Raw genomic sequence first — 18,640 nt, forward strand, 5'->3', positions numbered from 1 at the left:
AAGAAACCATAACACAGAACACAAAATGTGGCAAAATATGTTTTTATGCGTCACTGGACTAAAATACTTATAATTAAAATAGTTTTCAGTAGGTTAAACCTACTTTATATGTTAAAACCACCTATTTAACAAAACAACCCAAATAAAAATGAAAAATAAAAAGACAAGAACTTTTATTGAAGCGAAATGATAAGTACTTTTATTTATTTATTATAAATAAATAAATATAATTTTCCACTATTCAGCCAAGTAGACACTTAAAATAACTTTATAACTCTAAAATATATAAGAAACCATAACACAGAATACAAAATGTGCCAAAATATGTTTTTATGCGTCACTGGACTAAAATACTTATAATTAAAATAGTTTTCAGTAGGTTAAACCTACTTTATATGTTAAAACCACCTATTTAACAAAACAACCCAAATAAAGATGAATAATAAAAAGACAAGAACTTTTATTGAAGCGAAATGATAAGTACTTTTATTTTGAAAAACATGGGCGTGTGCACAAATAAACCCGGAAGTTCTACGTTCTCTTTCATTTAGATATTTGACGCGTGTAACCAAAGCAGAGAGACAAACTCACCCCTGTCATTTCTATAGCTTTGTTTTTGGACCGTGTTTGTGCACTTTGATTTAAAATGCCTCTTAAATTTGAGTTATGCCCCGGTCGCATGATCGGAGGAAACAACCCGTGTTTCATTATTGCAGAAATCGGACAGAATCACCAGGGAGACATTGAAATCGCCAAGAAAATGATCAAAATGGCAAAGGTAAGAGTTTATTTGTATTTATCAACATCGATGTAGTACATTTATTAATGGCTGTGAGCCTGCAAGTTAAATAAATTGTTTCTGGAATTGTTTAGTTAGTGTTTGCAGTAGTTTGGTCAGTGGTACAGTGCACGACATCTGGCCAGGCTGCTTAATCTGACACTGGACATAAAATACTTCACTGGAATAAAATGCTTCATCTCAAATCACTTCCTCACACTTTGGAAGTTTGTCATAAGTCATAACTCTACTTATAAAGACGTTTAATAAGACTACATACAATCATAAACATATTGTACACATTATAAGTAGATATTTGATATAAACATGGTTTAAATTAGTTACTGATTTATTTTCCGAAAAAGAGTACTCCTTGAGTACATACTGTAAACCCCATTCATAATCGTAATGAGGTATGTTTTAATAATACACCATATCAGCATGTATAGTACTTTTGAACTGGTCACAAAGCTTGACCTTTCTTATTTTTGTATAAATTACTCATTACTCATTTCCCCCCCTGTCATCATATCATTTAAGGTCACATTAATTTACGTTTCTAGTATTATTTAGTGTATATAACTATTCCTCCTTTACTAGGACTGCGGTGCAGACTGTGCGAAGTTTCAGAAGAGTGAGCTGGAGTATAAGTTCAATAAGAAAGCGCTGGAGCGGCCGTACACCTCCAAACACTCCTGGGGAAAAACATACGGAGAGCACAAGCGCCATCTAGAGTTCAGCCATGAGCAGTACAGAGAGCTGCAGCAGTACGCGAAAGAAGTGGACATCTTCTTCACTGCGTCTGGAATGGATGAGGTCAGCGGGTTACAGCCCCAGAACGCATGCGCAAATTATGCTAATATATTTTTTTGGTTTTGTTTGTTTTTTTGCATCACGCTCACTGTTAACTAGGTAAGAAGACATGAGACACGAAATACATGTAACTTAGTTACGCATTTAAAATACAAAATTTGAGTAACTGTATTTCATTATAGTTACATTTTAAATGGGTGGTAATCAAATTATAGTTACATATGAAAAGTATTTTAGATTACCAAAGTGATTACTTTGAATTTTAATGTCATTTAAACATAATTTAAACTGTGGCAGGCAATTAATGTAAACAGCAATTGTTGATTCTCTGACTCTGACAGTCTGCAAAAGCATCCTAAGCTATAGTTCTGCTTAAAGGTTTCTTACCCCCTTGCAGAATATGTAACATTTTAATCATTTTAACAAAATAAGAGGGATCATAAAAATTGCATGTTATTTTTATTTAGTTTATTTAGTGTCCTGAATAAGCTATTTCACATATCAGATGTTTACATACACTCCACAAGACAAAATAACTGAATTTATAAAAATTCCCTTTCAAAAATTGACATGCTCTTGAATCTTAACTATCCTGTCATTACTGGATGATCCACGACTGTTTTCATGTTTTGCGATAGTTGTTTGTGAGTCCCTTGTAATTGTAAAAAAGGTAATTGCGACTTTTTATCTCACAATTCTGACTTTTTTCTTTCAAATGCGAGTTTGCATCTCACAATTCTGACTTTTTTTCTTGCAATTCAGACATTTTTCTGAAAAATTACGAGTTTATCTCACAATTCTGACTTTTTTCTCAAAATTCTCAATTTTCTCAATATTGCGAGTTTATATCTCACAATTCTGGCTTTACAACTCGCGATCGCAACTTTATATCACATAATTCTGAGAAAAAAGTCAGAATTGTGAGGAGATAACTCGCAATTGCCTTGTTTTTATTTTACATATTTATTAGTATTCCAAAGTATTCTAAAGTATTTAGATTAAGTTACAAAACTTGGGTAATCTAACAAAAGCTTATTTACCAATTAGAGCATAATGCCAACAAAAGACATATGTATTTATTTAAATAAAGATATAAGTATGAAAGTAATTTAAAGGTGTTCTACAATATGTACTAACTTTTCTGTATTTTTTATAGTAATATTGAGAGCGGTTCCAAAATGTCTGTGCACGGCCCTGCTTACCAAGAATACAATGGCACTTGTCCAAAAAACAAACAACCAAATAATTGTAAGATATTAATTGTAGTGTTTCTGTCTTGTGTCTTTAAGATGGCTGTAGAATTCCTGCATGAGCTCAATGTGCCTTTTTTCAAAGTTGGATCTGGAGACACCAACAACTTCCCTTACCTCAAGAAAACTGCCCAAAAAGGTCTCCATAGTTTTTTCTTCATTATAAACTGATATTATCACAATCAGAAAGATATTGTAAAATTATAAAATTGCTAATATTTTACTACCACACACACATACTTTATTTTTTTTAATTTTAAATATATATTACAAATTCTTAATACTTATTATGAAACAGATTTAACTTCTGATGCTTGTGTGTGTTCAGGACGTCCTATGGTTGTATCCAGTGGGATGCAGTCCATGGAGACCATGCGGCGTGTTTACGAGACCGTGAAGGAACACAACCAAAACTTCTGCATCCTGCAGTGCACAAGCGCATATCCGCTGGAACCTGAGGACGTCAACCTGCGGGTTATCATGGTACAGAAACCAGCTCCTTGAACACTCAAAAATCCATTATATGCAATTCAAGTACAGCGCATGTGTGTCAACATCAGAATCATTATGGTCTGCATCTCTACTGTTTCTTTACCTACTTGATAGTTTTAAACCTTACATTATAATTATATCATTAGCTAAATTAAACATCATATAATTATGATTAAAGGATTAGTTCACCCAAAATTAAAAATTCTGTCATTATTTACTCACCCTGATGTCGTTCCACATCTGTAAGAGCTTCGTTCATCTTCAGAACACAAATTAAGATATTTTTGATGAAATCCAAGAGGGATATGACTCCATAGACAGCAATATAATCAACACTTTCAAGGTCCAGAAAGGTACAAAAGACATCGTTAAAACAGTCGACATGACTGCAGTGGTTCAACCTTAATTTTATGAAGCGACGAGAATACTTTTTGTGTGCAAAAACAAAATGAATGACAGAATTTTCATTTTTGGGTGAACTAATCCTTTAAATAAACGAATCTTGCATAACCATAAAATACATGCTTTTTTTCAATCTACAGGAATATCAAAAAGAATTTCCTGACATTCCCATTGGTTACTCAGGCCACGAAAGCGGGATCAGCATCACTGTGGGGGCAGTTGCATTGGGAGCAAAGGTCGTGGAGCGGCATGTGACCTTGGACAAGACCTGGAAGGGCAGCGATCATGCGGCATCTCTGGTGCCAGAAGAGCTGGCGGAGCTGGTGCGATCCATCCGCATTGTGGAGAGAGCTTTGGGCACTGGGCTGAAACGCATGCTGCCCTGTGAGGTGCCATGCCATGATAAGGTACAATAAGAACCAGTTCGAATACATTTCTTTTCATTTTGTTATGTCTACATGTCAGTTAGTGGTGTGAAATGGATAGTTCACCCAAAAATGAAAATTATCCCATGATTTACACACCCTCAAGCCATCCTAGGTGTATATGACTGTCTTCTTTCAGACGAACACATATCGGAGATATATTTAAAAATATCCTTAGTCCTCCAAGGTTTATAATGGTTGTGAATGGCTGCCCAGGTTTTGAAAAGAAAAAAAAAAAAAATGCATCCATCCATAAAAAAAATTAATACATATGAATCCAGGGGGTTAATAAAGGCCTTCTGAAGCGAATCGATGCATTTGTGTAAGACAAATATCCTAATTTAAAACTTTATAAAGTAAAATATAATGAGCTTCCGGCACTTCAGAAGGCCTTTATTAACCCCCTGCAGCCGTATGGATTCATTTTTTTATGGATGGACGCATTTTTTTTGTCTTCATTTATTTTTATTTCAAGGTACACAATGTAACTTTTTTTTTTGTTGTTGTTCAAAATTAACAAAATTTAAATAATGAGTCAATACATCATCCATAATTTTTCTAAAATATTTTTTTGCCATACCTTAATTAACTATGGTAAGCTTGTTATATTTTAAGTCTTTATATTTTAGACCTGAGGGGATGGTTTTCGCAGGAAGTTGCATACATACGCCTTTTGCCCATGTGTCTCGTTATTTCTGTAAATAGAGAAAAGTTGCTACAGCTACTTTGATGCATGTATAGTGTGAGAGTGACAGGTTAGTCGTCTCAACAAGCGAGAAAGGTTGACATGGAGCAGCTAAATCTCGAACCTCCAGGGAATCACCCCCGTTTCAAACAAACAACGAACAGAGGAGAGTCTGCTGGCAAACAAGAACGTGACAGCTTGTAATAAAACAAGAATCAACATTGGCTTGGCTTTTCGGAGATGGCGAGAACTGAGGGATTTGAAATGTTGTAAAAGCGATGCAGAGATGGTTTTTATTACTCAACATTTGAGTAAGGTGTTTTATTGAACAGATAAATTGCCGTATGTAGCTCTCTAACAGAGAATTTCTTCAGCTAGTCAGCTTGAGATCCTTTCCATCTAAACTGGTTATATCTTTTAAGCCTAGAATGTTTTATGAGCAGTAGAATAATCAACCTCTTTTTTTTATTTATGAGAAAGAACCATATTCAGCCACACAGTCACGCAGAGCCGAAGCACAGCCAAAACAATGTTCTTCCGCAAAATGCATGCAGTTTTGTTTTTTAACCACTAGAGGGCCAAAAGTTACCTTGTGTACCTTTCAGTTTTATTGTATTTTCATTTAAGTTTTTCATCTAATATTTATCTTTTATTTTAAGTTTTAAAGTTTTTTTTCCTTAGTTTTATTTTTTTAGATAACAGTAACAACACTGTGCTACAGATATACCTCAAATCATGTGACTTGAGGAAAGGTGTGCTATAGCACTCTGTTTATTGCAATGTTATTTAACATTCATCTTTACCCCCTACTCCAACTCCTTCTTCAGTTTTTTACAGCTCCATTCTCTTTCCTTCTTATGTTGCATTCCTGTTCTTGCCCCATTTCCTCCCCAAACATCCTCTTTGAAGTTTTCTTCCGTTCTACCCTCAAATGTATCCGTTTGCTACCCATATGCCTCCATTCCATTCCTCTCAAATGTTTTTTATTTATTTTTAACATCAGTGGGATGTTATGTTTTGAACAGCACAACCACATTGTCTTCAAGTAATCTGCTCTGTCAGAACATTCCTGTAATTCTTCTTCTCTATCCTCCACTCCTCTCTAGCTCGGGAAGTCTGTGGTTGCAAAGACGGCCATCCCGAAAGGTACAGAACTAACCCTTGACATGCTGACTGTGAAAGTAGCTGAACCCAAGGGTGTAGCTCCGGAAGACATCTTCCAGCTGGTGGGGAAGAAAGTGACGATAGATTTCGAGGAGGATGAGAGCATCACTGAGGATGCAGTCGACAACTATGGGAAAAAAGCCAAAGCCTGAGGAAAACTGGCTCTGCATGTGATTCTTGATCAGACTGGAAATAAATGTACATTTTAGCCAAAATAAAATTAATTAATCAAGAACCACAGTTAAAATGGCACTGTTTCATCTGTCAGCCAGACAAAGACAGATGCAACAATACAAAATGCTGTATATATCAACAGACCCATTTTTTCTGTTTATGTGGGTTATTATTTGCCAAATACTGTTACTGAATAAATAAGATAGAAACAATGGAAATTTGTCTCATTTGATGTTGAATTAAAGGTAACGATATTGGAATATTGGAATCAAAAAGATGAAGGTTTTATTTCTATGCATAAACTATTGTCTGACCAATTTAGTTGGACATTTGCCATGGTGCTACTACCATGATTCTTTGTCATTTTTAAATACCATGGTGAATATTTTATTAATTTAGCAGGATAATATATATATAAATAGTTTATAATATATATATATATAAAATATATATAAATATATATATAAAATATATATATATATATATATATATATATTAATTATAAACTATTTATATAATTGTATTTATATATATATAAAATATAAACAATATATATATATATATATATATATATATATATATATAAATATATATATATAAAATATAAACAATATATATATATATATATATATATATATATATATATATATATATATATATATATATATATATATATATATATATAATTTATATATATTTATGTCACATACATAAATGACACATACGTCTTGTTCTCAATTACCCTTAAAGATCCAGGAATGAGTCTCACTGTGAAGGACACTAATAAACTGTCAGTTTTTCAGGATAAAGCCTGTTTATATTCATTACAGACTGATACGTATGCAATCCCACGCCTATCAGGGCACGCTGTTGGTCACGGGACTCGCACAGCCACGGTTTAGTCATTTCATTGGTCGACGACTGAACTCCTCGTCATTTGTATGGGCAGCAGAACTGCCTATCACAAATACACAACTCTGATTGGCTGAGCCTCGTTTCTTTCGCGTCCTTTCACTCTTAAGCACCTCCCCCTCTGACATTGGAGTCGTCGACGAGGAAGACAGTAGGGTGATTTGTGTTTTTCAGTTGTTCTCTCTCTGAACACATTTAGCGAGCCATGGACGATTTTGATATGCTCAGTGCCCCCCAAGGAAGCGCAGGAAACGGTGTGGGGGCAGACGAGGACCCGGCGGCAGCATTTCTGGCCCAACAAGAGAGTGAGATCGCGGGCATCGAGAATGACGAGGGCTTCAGCATCCTGGACAGCGGAGATGTGCCTTCATCCCTGAGCCAAGACCAGGACGGTGTGTGTACACGACATCGACGATAAAAATAAAAAAGCTCCCATTATAATCTTATAACCGAGAAAGAAAATCATCTAAGCAAATAACTGTTTTACGCGCTCGTTAGCCAGCTAGCCTTCATTCAAAGCTTTATTTATGAAGTAACTCAGTGTGTGTATAAATAATACATATAGATTACACTGCCAAAGATGCATCCAAATATCCGTTTAAATGTCCTAATGGTTTACATACTGTAAAGAAGCAGGAAATGGCGTTAACTCAGCTCTTTATGAGACTCCCTCGGATTTAATCGTAATTTTATTTGGTTTTAAAATTTGTAATTTCATTTTTGAGACGCATTTAAGTTACCGCTTTTTGTCTAGATTGATTACTCTAGTACTGATTATATAAGCGAAATTCCAGTTCTTTTAACGCTGATGGGGGTTTTATTATACAATGACCTTTGGACTGAAGGCTGTGTGTGTGTTCAGTTCCTTCAGTCTTCATACTCAAGTGTCATAGCATCGTTTAGATATGGTATGACATGACCACTGCTGTGTCTCGAAGCCTATTTAGTCAGCGTTTTGGGGCATCAAAGGCGCCTTTGAGCGTTAATGAATATTGCCTGAACGTTCGAACGCATCGTGATCCATGAAAACGAGTGATCGAGCGCTCATATGTACAGAAACGTTCGATTCAACGATTCAAACGCGGTTATAAATGGCCATGAATGAATAATTAATGATTCGAACGCGCCTGTCATGTTCATTATGAGTAATTATTTCGAACACACCTGTACTGTTGAAATATTCGGTTCGAATATGCCTATAATGCTCAGAAATTATTGATTCGAACTCTCCTATGATGCCCAAAAAGATTTGTTTCGAAGATTCAGAAGTGTCTGTGATTCCCAAGAATGAACTGATTCGAACTCAGAAGTGAAGGATAAAAATGAATGATTCGAATGCACGTATACTGTTTAAACGCACCTGTGATGCCCAAAATTACATACGATTTACACAATTTTATGCAATACGACTTGGATTGAATTCAAGGTATACATTTTATTAGTTCGTAGTGTACTCTCGGATTTAGTTCAAAATGATCTTAGGTAGACACTTGCTAGGCTCCAAGTCAGATTTCCATTACAAGCTGAATGAATCTCTACAGGTATCTAAGCTATAAAACCTTTTCTAATTAATTTGAAACTAGACATTGACTGAGATTAGTATATTTTGGAGGCCATGGTTTCCTTTTTTATAGTTAAAAAACAGTATGTCTTCTAAAATTAAATATGCATTTGTTGTCTTCATGTAGTTTAATTACAATGAGGAGAATATTACCAGTCAGCAGAAGTGTGTGGTATGTTTTTACTGACCGTTGGCTTGAATGTTTTTGTGGCCGAAAGGTTTAAATAAATGATGATGGGGATGTTGTTTCACTGGCACAAAGGCACAGTCTGACTTTGGTCTAGGATGACTGAAGACAACAGTATTGGAAGTATAGTGTGCAGAAAATCAGTCAGGCCTGCATATTGTCTGCTCATAAAAACAGTCTTGGGTTAAAAATTGATTTGAATGTGTTGAAAACATTTTGTCTCTTATTACTGCTTGTGTGCTAAGTATGTATTGCTTAATGAAAATGTTCAAATCACTTCTAGTGAAGGAATGTTACATCATGTTTTTCACTGATTCAGGAAGAAAGGAAAAGAAGTCAGCAAAACTTAGGCAGGAGACTTAGGCCGGAGGAAAGACTGTATATCCTGTCCATGAATTCAACACTAAACTAAAACTATGTTATGGACAACACATTATTGCGAATTAACTACTGTTCCTTGAACACTTGAATACTCTTATTTGGCAGGTTCTTCAATCCAAAGTATCTTGCATTGCATTCATTCCCTGGGAATTGAACCATGGTGGTGTTAGTGCCGTGCTCTGCTGTTTGAGCTACAGGAAGGCTAAACAGCCTTACAATGCATTTTTCACTCCGCGACTACTATACTGAGGATGATTCATACAGATGAACTGTATGAGATGCATGAAAAATTGCCTGCACAATGACTATTTTTAACACATTCATGTTTTTCTCTTTCTTTTATCTTTACAGGAGCATTGAATGGAGATCTGCATGGGGTAAGACCTTGAAGACTTCTTGCCTGTATTCCATTAAACTCACAATCTGTTAAAATTGTGGCATAGTAGTTGTATGCTTTTGATTTAGTGTTGTCTGTTGCATGTATTTATATAGCTGCATTTTCACTGCAAAGACTATGTTGGGTTTTCTTTTGTAAAACGGAACAAAAGACTAAATCTAGACTTTGAACTTTTGATTCCTTTCAAGCACTGGTATATAACTGGTATGAAAGCTGTGTATATTTAGCCAATACTCAATGGATTTATTACCTCTATAAAGTGTTTTCATATTTGAGGCATGAATTAAATATCAACAACCAAATTGCATTTTGCAAATTTTGGCCTCTGAATAAAATTTAAATGTGATCTCTTTATTCTTCTATATCATATTATATAAGCCATAAAAGCCTGATGTGTCAAGTATTATACAATACATAAAACACATGTGCAATTTAAATGGCAGAATTTGATTAGTCTGACTTATTTAATGTCAGGCTTTACTGGGTTAAAGGGTTAGTTCACCCAAAAATGAAAATGACATCATTAATGACTCACCCTCATGTCGTTCCAAACCCGTAAGACCTCCGTTCATCTTCGGAACACAGTTTAAGATATTTTAGATTTAGTCTGAGAGCTTTCTGTCCCTCCATTGAAAATGTATGTACGGTATACTGTCCATGTCCAGAAAGGTAATAAAAACATCATCAAAGTAGTCCATGTGACATCAGTGGGTTAGTTAGTTTTTGAAGCATCGAAAATACATTTTGGTCCAAAAATAACAAAAACTATGACTTAATTCAGCATTGTATTCCGGAATCCTTTCCATTGAATCCTTTCATCTGTCGGCGTTGGCAATGCACTTTTACGTCGTTGTTTTTGGCGATTAGGACATCCACGACATGCACACTTATGCACCATTTTAAAAAATATAGCAATACCAAAATACAAACAATGTAGAATAGCTTGAATGCAGCGTGCGTCTCCCTCAGACTGTAAATGAAGCTCGGGCGCACCGGATAACACATCAGCAGCATCACTGTGGAGTCATGAGCCACACTCCGCTTCAACAAATTCTAACTAACCCTCTGATGTCACATGGACTACTTTGATGATGTTTTTATTACCTTTCTGGACATGGACAGTATACCGTACATACATTTTCAATGGAGGGACAGAAAGCTCTCGGACTAAATCTAAAATATCTTAAACTGTGTTCCGAAGATGAACGGAGGTCTTACGTGTTTGGAACGACATGAGAGTGAGTCATTAATGACATAACTTTCATTTTTGGGTGAACTAACCCTTTAACTTTGCCTGTGAGCTGGATAGTGAAGGCCCATTATACCAGTCACTCATATTTTAAAGGTTTAATTGACCCTTCGCAAAGACCCGCCCCCCTTAATTACTGTTGCTTTGTCCGACAAGCCATGGTGCTGTTACGTCACACGAAGTGAAAAATACATCGCGGAGCAAAGAGGACACTGACAACACATCGACAGACGAGACAGAGCAGGTTACTTATGATATTAAACAAAGTCCCAGCTTTCAAATTGTGTGTGTGTGTGTGTATATATATATATATATATATATATATCTATCCGTTATATATAATATATACATACATATACATATATATAATATATACAATATAATATAAATTTTTTTTTTAAAGAATTTCAAACAATAAAAAACGTTTTGTGGCTCTTTAATGTGTCATGACAGATTGCTGTAGCGCCTCAGCTCAAGCGGCCCGTAAACCGATCATCTCTTTCTAAATCCTGACTGCTTTGTCGGACAAAATGGCGGATTCGGCATTATGATTTGTTAGATTGCTTGTCAATCAAACTCCCGGTGAAGGGTTCACCCAAAATGAAATTTCACATGTCATTCCAAACCTGTAAGACCTTCGTTCATCTTTGGAACACAACTTAAGACATTTTTGATGAAATCCGAAAGCTCTTTGACTTAAATTACCACTGTCAAGGCCCAGAAAGGTAGTAGTCATTGTTAAAGGATTAGTCCACTTTTAAACAAAATTGTCCTGATAATTTACTCACCCCCATGTCATCCAAGATGTTAATGTCTTTTTTTCTTCAGTCGAAAAGAAATTAAGGTTTTTGATGAAATCATTCCATGATTATTCTCCTTATAGTGGACTTCAGTGGCCTCCAAGCAGTTGAAGGTCAAAATTACAGTTTCAGTGCAGCTTCAAAGGGCCTAAAACGATACCAGACGATGAATAAGGGTGTTATCTAGCGAAACTAAAGGAGTTGATGCACTAAAGATATGTATCAACTAAATGTTGTACTGCGATTTGTATGGTTTGGACTCCTAATCTTTGCTGTATGTGTTCTGTAGGAGAGTAACGGTCCTTCAGATGTGTATGCGGCCATCTCCAGTGTCGATCGGTTGCAGGCCGAGCCAGAGAGCTTGAGGAAGTGGAGAGAGGAGCAGCGCGAGAGGCTGGAACAGCTTGGTAACTTGAGCAAAGATGTAGACGTTCTTCTTAAGATCTATTGAAACATTTCATTTATGGCTGACTGATATTCTTCTATGCTGTTTTTCAGATGCTAACTCACGTAAGCAGGAGGTAGAGTGGAAGGAGAAAGCAAAGCTGGAGCTGGAAGAGTGGCACACCAGGCAGAACGAGCAGCTGGAGAAGACCAAAGTGAACAACAGGTACACAACACTGTTCGAGCAGCTGAAATCTAGAAGTGAGGCTGTTTTATCTTTTGCTGTCTGGTTACAAAAGTACTAGAAAGTGCACTGTTCCTCCATCATGCTCGACAACAAGGTATATGCTGGGTCACAGTGTATGCAAAAATGAAAATTTACTTGTTCTTGCTTTCTTTTTTATGTATAGAAAACAGTGCTTAAAAACATTCAAAATATCTCAAATAGAGATTTGGAATAATGAGAGTGAATAAATGATTTATGATCATTTTTGAATGAACTATTCATGATGCTAATGATATGAGAACAGTGAAGATGCAGATTTGAGAGTCTGACCTTGTTGAATGATCATGTGATCGTGCCCTCGGACACTTCTGCTGTGTTTTGGTCACATGATCATGTCTGGTCCAATCCAAAAAGTTGCTATATCTATGATCGGCTCTAGGGGTGTGATGAGACGGTTAACTCATGAGACGAGATGAGATTTTTTACACAGTATTTTTAAGAAATCTTCAGTGATGAAATACATGACTAGAAAAATCTTCTGGTGCCTTTTGAAATGTTTTAACTAATCACTTGTAATGAATATCATTTCAGTTTCTACTTTGAGTATGAATTATATCATATGCAGTAAAAAAAAGGTTTTGCCACAAACTCAATTGACTGTCTTCTCACCTGTATGATTTCATATGGGTCTCTTCAGACCTTAGAATTGTACATGATTTATGAGCTTCTACAACCTTTGACTTCCTAACTGAACTCCTTTCCACAAATTGATCATAGAAATAAAAACAGTATAAATAAAAATGAATTACCCTTTTCTCTTAGTCTCAGGCTATCAAGTGCAAGCAGTAAGTGCAACCATAATCAAAGTGCTCTCTCAATATTCAGAGTGCAAATAGACCAATTTTTTCTTCAAGCACGATAAAGAACTAAGAGATGGTTACAACTACACAGCCCAGCATAAGATAGCTTTCAGATTGGGTGATATTTGCATGCATCAGGGAGCCGCTTTCAAAATGCAGGGTATTGAAATCGCATTTGAATGCACACTTGCGTTTTATGTTTACAATCGCACTTACTCTGTGAATAGGGAGCGGTGGTGCTGAGCACACATTCTACAAGATATAAGACATTTGTCGGACACCTAGGCTCTGTTGTGGAACGAATCCCTCCGCCATGGTCTTGTCACTTCCTCTCGTCACGTGATTAGTGAACTCTGATTCCTGCTGCACTACGTAAAACTCTGCAGATCGTGTTTGATGAGCTAGATGGGATTGAAGTGACTGTTATCCAACTGCATTAAATGTTTTCTGTAAAAAGCAAACCAACAGTGGAGGCGTCATGTAAGTGTAGCAGTGGCATATTCTATCGTAATTTCACCCTCACACTCCGTCATGGCAATATTGCGCGACAGCTTTTCACCTCGACTAGAGATCTCGTCACATTTTAATCTCGCAGGATTTCATCACACCCCTAATTAGCACCAGATGTTGTACTCTGTTATTAGAATAGAAAAAGGAGTTCTATACAAAGCTCTTTCTGCTTCAGAAGCATCTGAATGAACTTTAGTTAGATGTGCTTAATCGGATTCAGGCCGTTTTTGTATTAAAAAGAACACAAGTGAGTGATATTGGGTCAAAAGTGAAATTTTCTATTTTAGTTTCAAGTGCATGTTTTGTGCTTTCCCATTGATTCACAGTAAAAGTTTCAAATATGTTTTGTTTCAAATAAAAATGTCTCCTTAAACCTCTTTCTATATATATCAGTCCTAATTCCTCTCAATGTGAATGTCAATTGTTTGAATTCCTTGTTTATTTGTTCTGTTTGTCTCTGTCTTTCTTTCTCTCTCGTGTGCCGTGTTGTCCACTCTTATGTAGTTGGCCTGGTGTTAACACTGGTATGGTAACACTGCAGTGTTTTGGCTCTGTATGAGTGTTATTTTTCTCCTTTTTACCACTCTCTCTGTTCTCTCCTGCTTCGCTGCTCTCCTCTGGGACTCCCAGGGTGCTGGATGAGGATTTCTACAAACAACCCTTCGCTGATCTGATTGGTTATGTGTATGTTGCTAAACTAACATCCTTTCTTTTCACATGCATTTCTCATTAACTCATTTTCCTGCATCTCATCTTTTTTCATAACCTGTTACTCTTAGACATTTCTAACCAAATACTTGGGTTAACTTCATTTAAAACCAGGGTGATAGTTTTTGTTGAAGACTAATTGGACAAAAAATTCTGCACATTATGCATGTTGTCCATTTCCCCCACTTATGTTTAAATTACATTCTAGAAGATTTTTGCCCATTCAGTCATTTTTCATTTCTCATTTTTTTATTTTTATTTATTTATTTTTTTTCATGGTCATTTTTAAAGTTTACGAAAACCCTTTTTTGTCATATGTGTGTCATGCATTTGTCACAATGTCTGCATTTTGTTTACATTCAAGATATGTCTAAACATTTGTGTAAATTGTGAGATTATTTAATGTTATTGTCTAACATTATTATTAATTGAGATTATTGATTTATACTAGTGCAATTTAGCGCAATAGTAGTGTATCTGTAATACAGCAGTAGTAACTTTCTAAGCAACTACGTCTCTGGATCATATCAAAGCCAACCGAGTAAACCAGCCAGCAGTATAATTAAAAGTAATATATAAAATTTACTCATCTATATAAAGACAAATTGCTGAATTTTTTTTTGCCACATTTTCTCAAAAAGATTTAAAATCAAAATCTTTTAGCAAGGCTTTCAACTGATTTACTTTCTGGCATTGACCAATTCTGTTAATCTTCCTTTTGTTGGCTAGTGTCAGTCTCAAAATGGCCAAATATTTATTGATTTTATATTAGGGCTGTCAAGCGATTAAAATTACACAATTTGCAGATTAATTAATCGCACACAAATTTGAGATATTACTTCCAAAAGATAATTTTAAAGTCATTATTGTGTTAAATGACAAAAAACATCAAACAGACATTTTCTTTGGAAAAATTGAGAAAAAAACCCCCCACCACAATATTGTTTCTAAAATATGACTCAGTATTAACTACTTTATTTTTTGAACTGTTGTATAAAATCAATATCACATTTGCATTTGTGCTTTTCGGGACAAAAACAACACTCGTGTGATATTGCGTTTTTGAATGCGTTATTCTTTTCCTGGTAACTAAGTAAGTTAACGCATTAAATTGACAGCCCTAATATATATACATTTTTTTTTTTTTTTAAACCATAATTGGTGCACCTCTATCCCATGGCTGGCACTTTGGCCGGACACCTAGTTGCTTGTGTTAGATGGAGTATTGTAGAGTACGGTGTGCCTAGGCTGAGCAAAGCTGTCCCAGGCTAGAACTGTAACTGTCCTCTTAGTTCTGCAGCCCTCATGTTCATCATGGACCTCTTACTGCTTCTGCCTATTCTGCAGAACTATTGTAAACATTAGCTGCTTTTCTTTTGCTTGGTAAATGTCTCTCAACTGAAGCGCCAGTTGAGATCGCCGAACGCCGCAAGCGGCGCATACGTCAATGACGGCTGCAAGCTAAGCGCACATAGAAGCACTCCTAAGATGACTTGGGTTTTGAACAGTGCATGCCTGCTTTGGTCATCTGCATAAATCTCATTTCTTTTGGTTTTCTATATATCTGACTTGTGATCTGTTTCTCCTTGTTTTTCTTTTCTCTATGCACCTTTAAGCACTCACATTAACCATCCTTGCTACCGCCTAGACCAGTTAAGTAAAAAAAAAAAAAAAAAGAAAAAGAAAAATAAAGACAAGAAAACCAAATATGCTCAGGGGAAAAAACACCACTTATTGCAAAGTTACACACCAATGAATTGCTGTCTTTATTATCAACATGTTTCTGCTAAAGTTAAGATTCTGGATGTCCTTTTGTGGTGATGTGTTGGTGCACTAGTCCTGTACGTTGATGTAGTTGATTGTGACCGTGATTTACCTCATTGGCTTTTCATACCCATTTTGCTGTGTATACTGTGTGATAGTGGAGAGGCTAATGCAACTCTACTGGACTGAGTCCACGGCAGCGGAAAGGGTTGGTAATGGGCCGGGAGGAAGCGGGAATAGTTGAATATGGTCTCAAAAAGCTCTCTGAATATTTTTATGTTAAGAGCTCTTTAGCGTTTGGCTTGCCAGAAACTTGGTTTAATTCCCCCATGCTCAGCAGAAGGCCCCGCTTTTGGTCACTGCCAACGCATGGCACGTTCAGCCTTTGCACAAAGATTTTGTGGTTAAAATAAGCTAATTGGCCTGTCAATCGCTGCGTTGAAGGCTTATTAGCGTACATGACTCCTTGACATTCCTCTGATCGCCAAGAGATGAGGAATGTCCCGCAATTCAAGGACTTTCAAAGTACAACAAATTGTTTTAACCAACTGAATCGCTGCAAAATTTGACTGTGGCTGTTCTGGAACCTTTTCCTGCCTTCAAGATCAAGACTAGTTCTGGTAATGGTGGGTTGGGGGCATGATGCTCAAACTATCATCTGTTTTGGATGTGGTCACCTGAAGAATGTCTCTTTATGAATGTATTAATGTTGGATGGAAATAACCATTGTTTTTCACCCAGACACAGAGCTGCTTGGTACACTTGCAACTTACCTCCTAACCTTTCAGCCATTTTTAGAAGCGCCTATTGGTGAACAAGCTCTTAAAATCTGTTGATTTTTGCATAGTCATTCATGTCAACTATATAGTCAAATTTATATGACGTAAAAATTCTCAGCCGATAAGAGATCACAGTTCTCGAGGCATCATGGAGGTCAGCGGTTGTGTGCTCAAGCGGGACGTGTCTGAGTGTTTCCGGTTTCTGTCTGAAGCTGACTGTGGTTTCTCGTCGACAGGGCGGCCGAAGAAGCCATGGTGTCGGAGCTTGACGAGAACAGCCCTGGCACAGAATGGGAGCGTGTGGCACGCCTTTGTGATTTCAATCCCAAATCCAGCAAGCAGGCCAAGGATGTCTCCCGCATGCGTTCAGTCCTCATCTCCCTTAAACAGGCCCCTCTCGTCCGCTAAGCTCCGCCTCTGGAGTCTTCAAAACCACAAGTCCCAGCAGCCATTGGGTTTCACAACATTAATTCCTTTGTGGTCCCATCCCAATGGCTTTGAGCTCAATTTCCATATATAAATAATCTATATTATATTATTACATAATATGATATAGCTATATCTATATATGTTTATATATATATATATTCCATCTATAAATATATACATATATATAGCAATGTTCAGATTGTTTTTATTTTTGGTGTCTATTTTAAGGACCAAACTTCATGTTCATTTTTCCATGTAGAGACAGTGTATGGCATTGTGACACTATCTATGCATTTCCTTCCTAAGCTGTTTGGGAATACAGTACTAAATGTCTTGTGTATGTTGTATACAGATGGTGGATATAGCCCGTGTGTGTAACTATGTACATAAAGACTGGTCCTCTACACTTCATTGTAAGATTATGGCACAAGTTGTTGATGAACAGAGCTGTACCCCAGTAAATTTCACCTCATTTTGTCCATTCTGTTTCAGTATGATTAAACACATTTGAAATGTTCGGTGTTTGTGGTAATCATTTCCCCTCCCCAAATAACTGTACTTAGGTTACCCAAAAGTCTACCAAGTTAATTTAACCCTCAATGTAGTTGTGGGTCAATTTGACCCGTTTTGATTTGAGTTGTTGGAAACATCAGTTAACCTGTTTGTTTTTTTTTTTTTAATAAATTTTGTGATTTTCTCTCTTTTAGGATCATGAACATGCATGCATGCAAAATTTGGGTTATGTTGGTGATGTTCGCTGGTCTATTTGACCCATGTATTTTAATGTTCTAAGGCAACTGTACAGACCCAAAACATTTCTTGGTAATAGTTTCTTTTTTGAGCTTCATATGGTAGCAAAAAAACTAGCTTTTCCTCACTTATTTCAAGACAAAAAATATTTTGTCAGCCACATATGAAAAAATGAATCTTTTCTTTTTTCAATTTGTCTGAAATAACCTACATTGTATGCATGTTCATAACCCTAAATGAGGAAAAAGTCACAAAATTTTAAGAAAAACAAAGTTTCAACACGCTGAAGTGTTGAAATGTGCATACAAAAAATGTACACGTTCTTACTGTTCGTGGGTCAAATTGACTCATATAGAGTCATTCAAAAGCAACTACAGACCCAAAATTCAGACCTCCTCAACACTAGTCCTGAAGTGCCAGTGTCTTTGAAAATAAAAAGCTGTTAAACTCAGTAAGTTTGTGAAAATATAAAGTTGTTTACCTGTTAATTGTCTGTCCCAAACTTAAATTGTTAAAAATCTTGAATGGTTCAGAGCGCAGAGCGCAGTAAGTTTTAAATA

The 18,640-nt window shown here is 36.2% G+C and overlaps 2 protein-coding genes across 4 annotated transcripts; both read left to right on the plus strand.

Annotated features, from left to right (window-relative positions):
- The first annotated feature begins 524 nt into the window (after positions 1-524).
- nansa (N-acetylneuraminic acid synthase a) lies at positions 525-6,395 on the plus strand. Its single transcript, XM_067403801.1, has 6 exons — positions 525-778; positions 1,379-1,594; positions 2,881-2,980; positions 3,170-3,324; positions 3,876-4,142; positions 5,952-6,395. Exons 1-6 carry the CDS (start codon positions 647-649, stop codon positions 6,159-6,161), a joined length of 1,080 nt encoding a protein of 359 aa, XP_067259902.1. The 5' UTR covers positions 525-646; the 3' UTR covers positions 6,162-6,395.
- An 805-nt stretch (positions 6,396-7,200) lies between these two features.
- Positions 7,201-17,847, plus strand: clta (clathrin, light chain A). Of its 3 annotated transcripts, XM_067404461.1 has the most exons (7): positions 7,201-7,487; positions 9,576-9,601; positions 11,960-12,077; positions 12,169-12,280; positions 14,281-14,334; positions 15,975-16,010; positions 17,138-17,847. In XM_067404461.1, the coding sequence occupies exons 1-7, from the start codon at positions 7,301-7,303 to the stop codon at positions 17,307-17,309; spliced, it is 705 nt and encodes a 234-aa protein (XP_067260562.1). In that variant the 5' UTR covers positions 7,201-7,300; the 3' UTR covers positions 17,310-17,847. The 3 variants fall into 3 exon arrangements, with proteins under 3 accessions (XP_067260562.1, XP_067260563.1, XP_067260564.1); XM_067404462.1 differs by lacking the exon at positions 15,975-16,010; XM_067404463.1 differs by lacking the exons at positions 14,281-14,334; positions 15,975-16,010 and having other exon boundaries at positions 7,202-7,487.
- The last annotated feature ends 793 nt before the right edge of the window (positions 17,848-18,640 follow it).

The sequence above is a fragment of the Chanodichthys erythropterus genome, chromosome 12 (assembly GCF_024489055.1).
Source record: "Chanodichthys erythropterus isolate Z2021 chromosome 12, ASM2448905v1, whole genome shotgun sequence".
Classification (NCBI taxonomy): Eukaryota; Metazoa; Chordata; class Actinopteri; order Cypriniformes; family Xenocyprididae; genus Chanodichthys; species Chanodichthys erythropterus.

What these genes read in the sequence shown, in the direction of transcription:
- nansa (XM_067403801.1), top strand. Translation starts at nt 647, where the DNA reads ATGCCTCTTAAATTTGAGTTATGCCCCGGTCGCATGATCGGAGGAAAC. An exon ending in AAATGATCAAAATGGCAAAG is followed by an intron (nt 779 to 1,378) that starts GTAAGAGTTTAT and finishes CTCCTTTACTAG; the next exon opens with GACTGCGGTGCAGACTGTGC. An exon ending in CAAGAAAACTGCCCAAAAAG is followed by an intron (nt 2,981 to 3,169) that starts GTCTCCATAGTT and finishes GTGTGTGTTCAG; the next exon opens with GACGTCCTATGGTTGTATCC.
- clta (XM_067404461.1), top strand. Translation starts at nt 7,301, where the DNA reads ATGGACGATTTTGATATGCTCAGTGCCCCCCAAGGAAGCGCAGGAAAC. An exon ending in TGAATGGAGATCTGCATGGG is followed by an intron (nt 9,602 to 11,959) that starts GTAAGACCTTGA and finishes TGTGTTCTGTAG; the next exon opens with GAGAGTAACGGTCCTTCAGA. An exon ending in GCTGATCTGATTGGTTATGT is followed by an intron (nt 14,335 to 15,974) that starts GTATGTTGCTAA and finishes TGCACCTTTAAG; the next exon opens with CACTCACATTAACCATCCTT.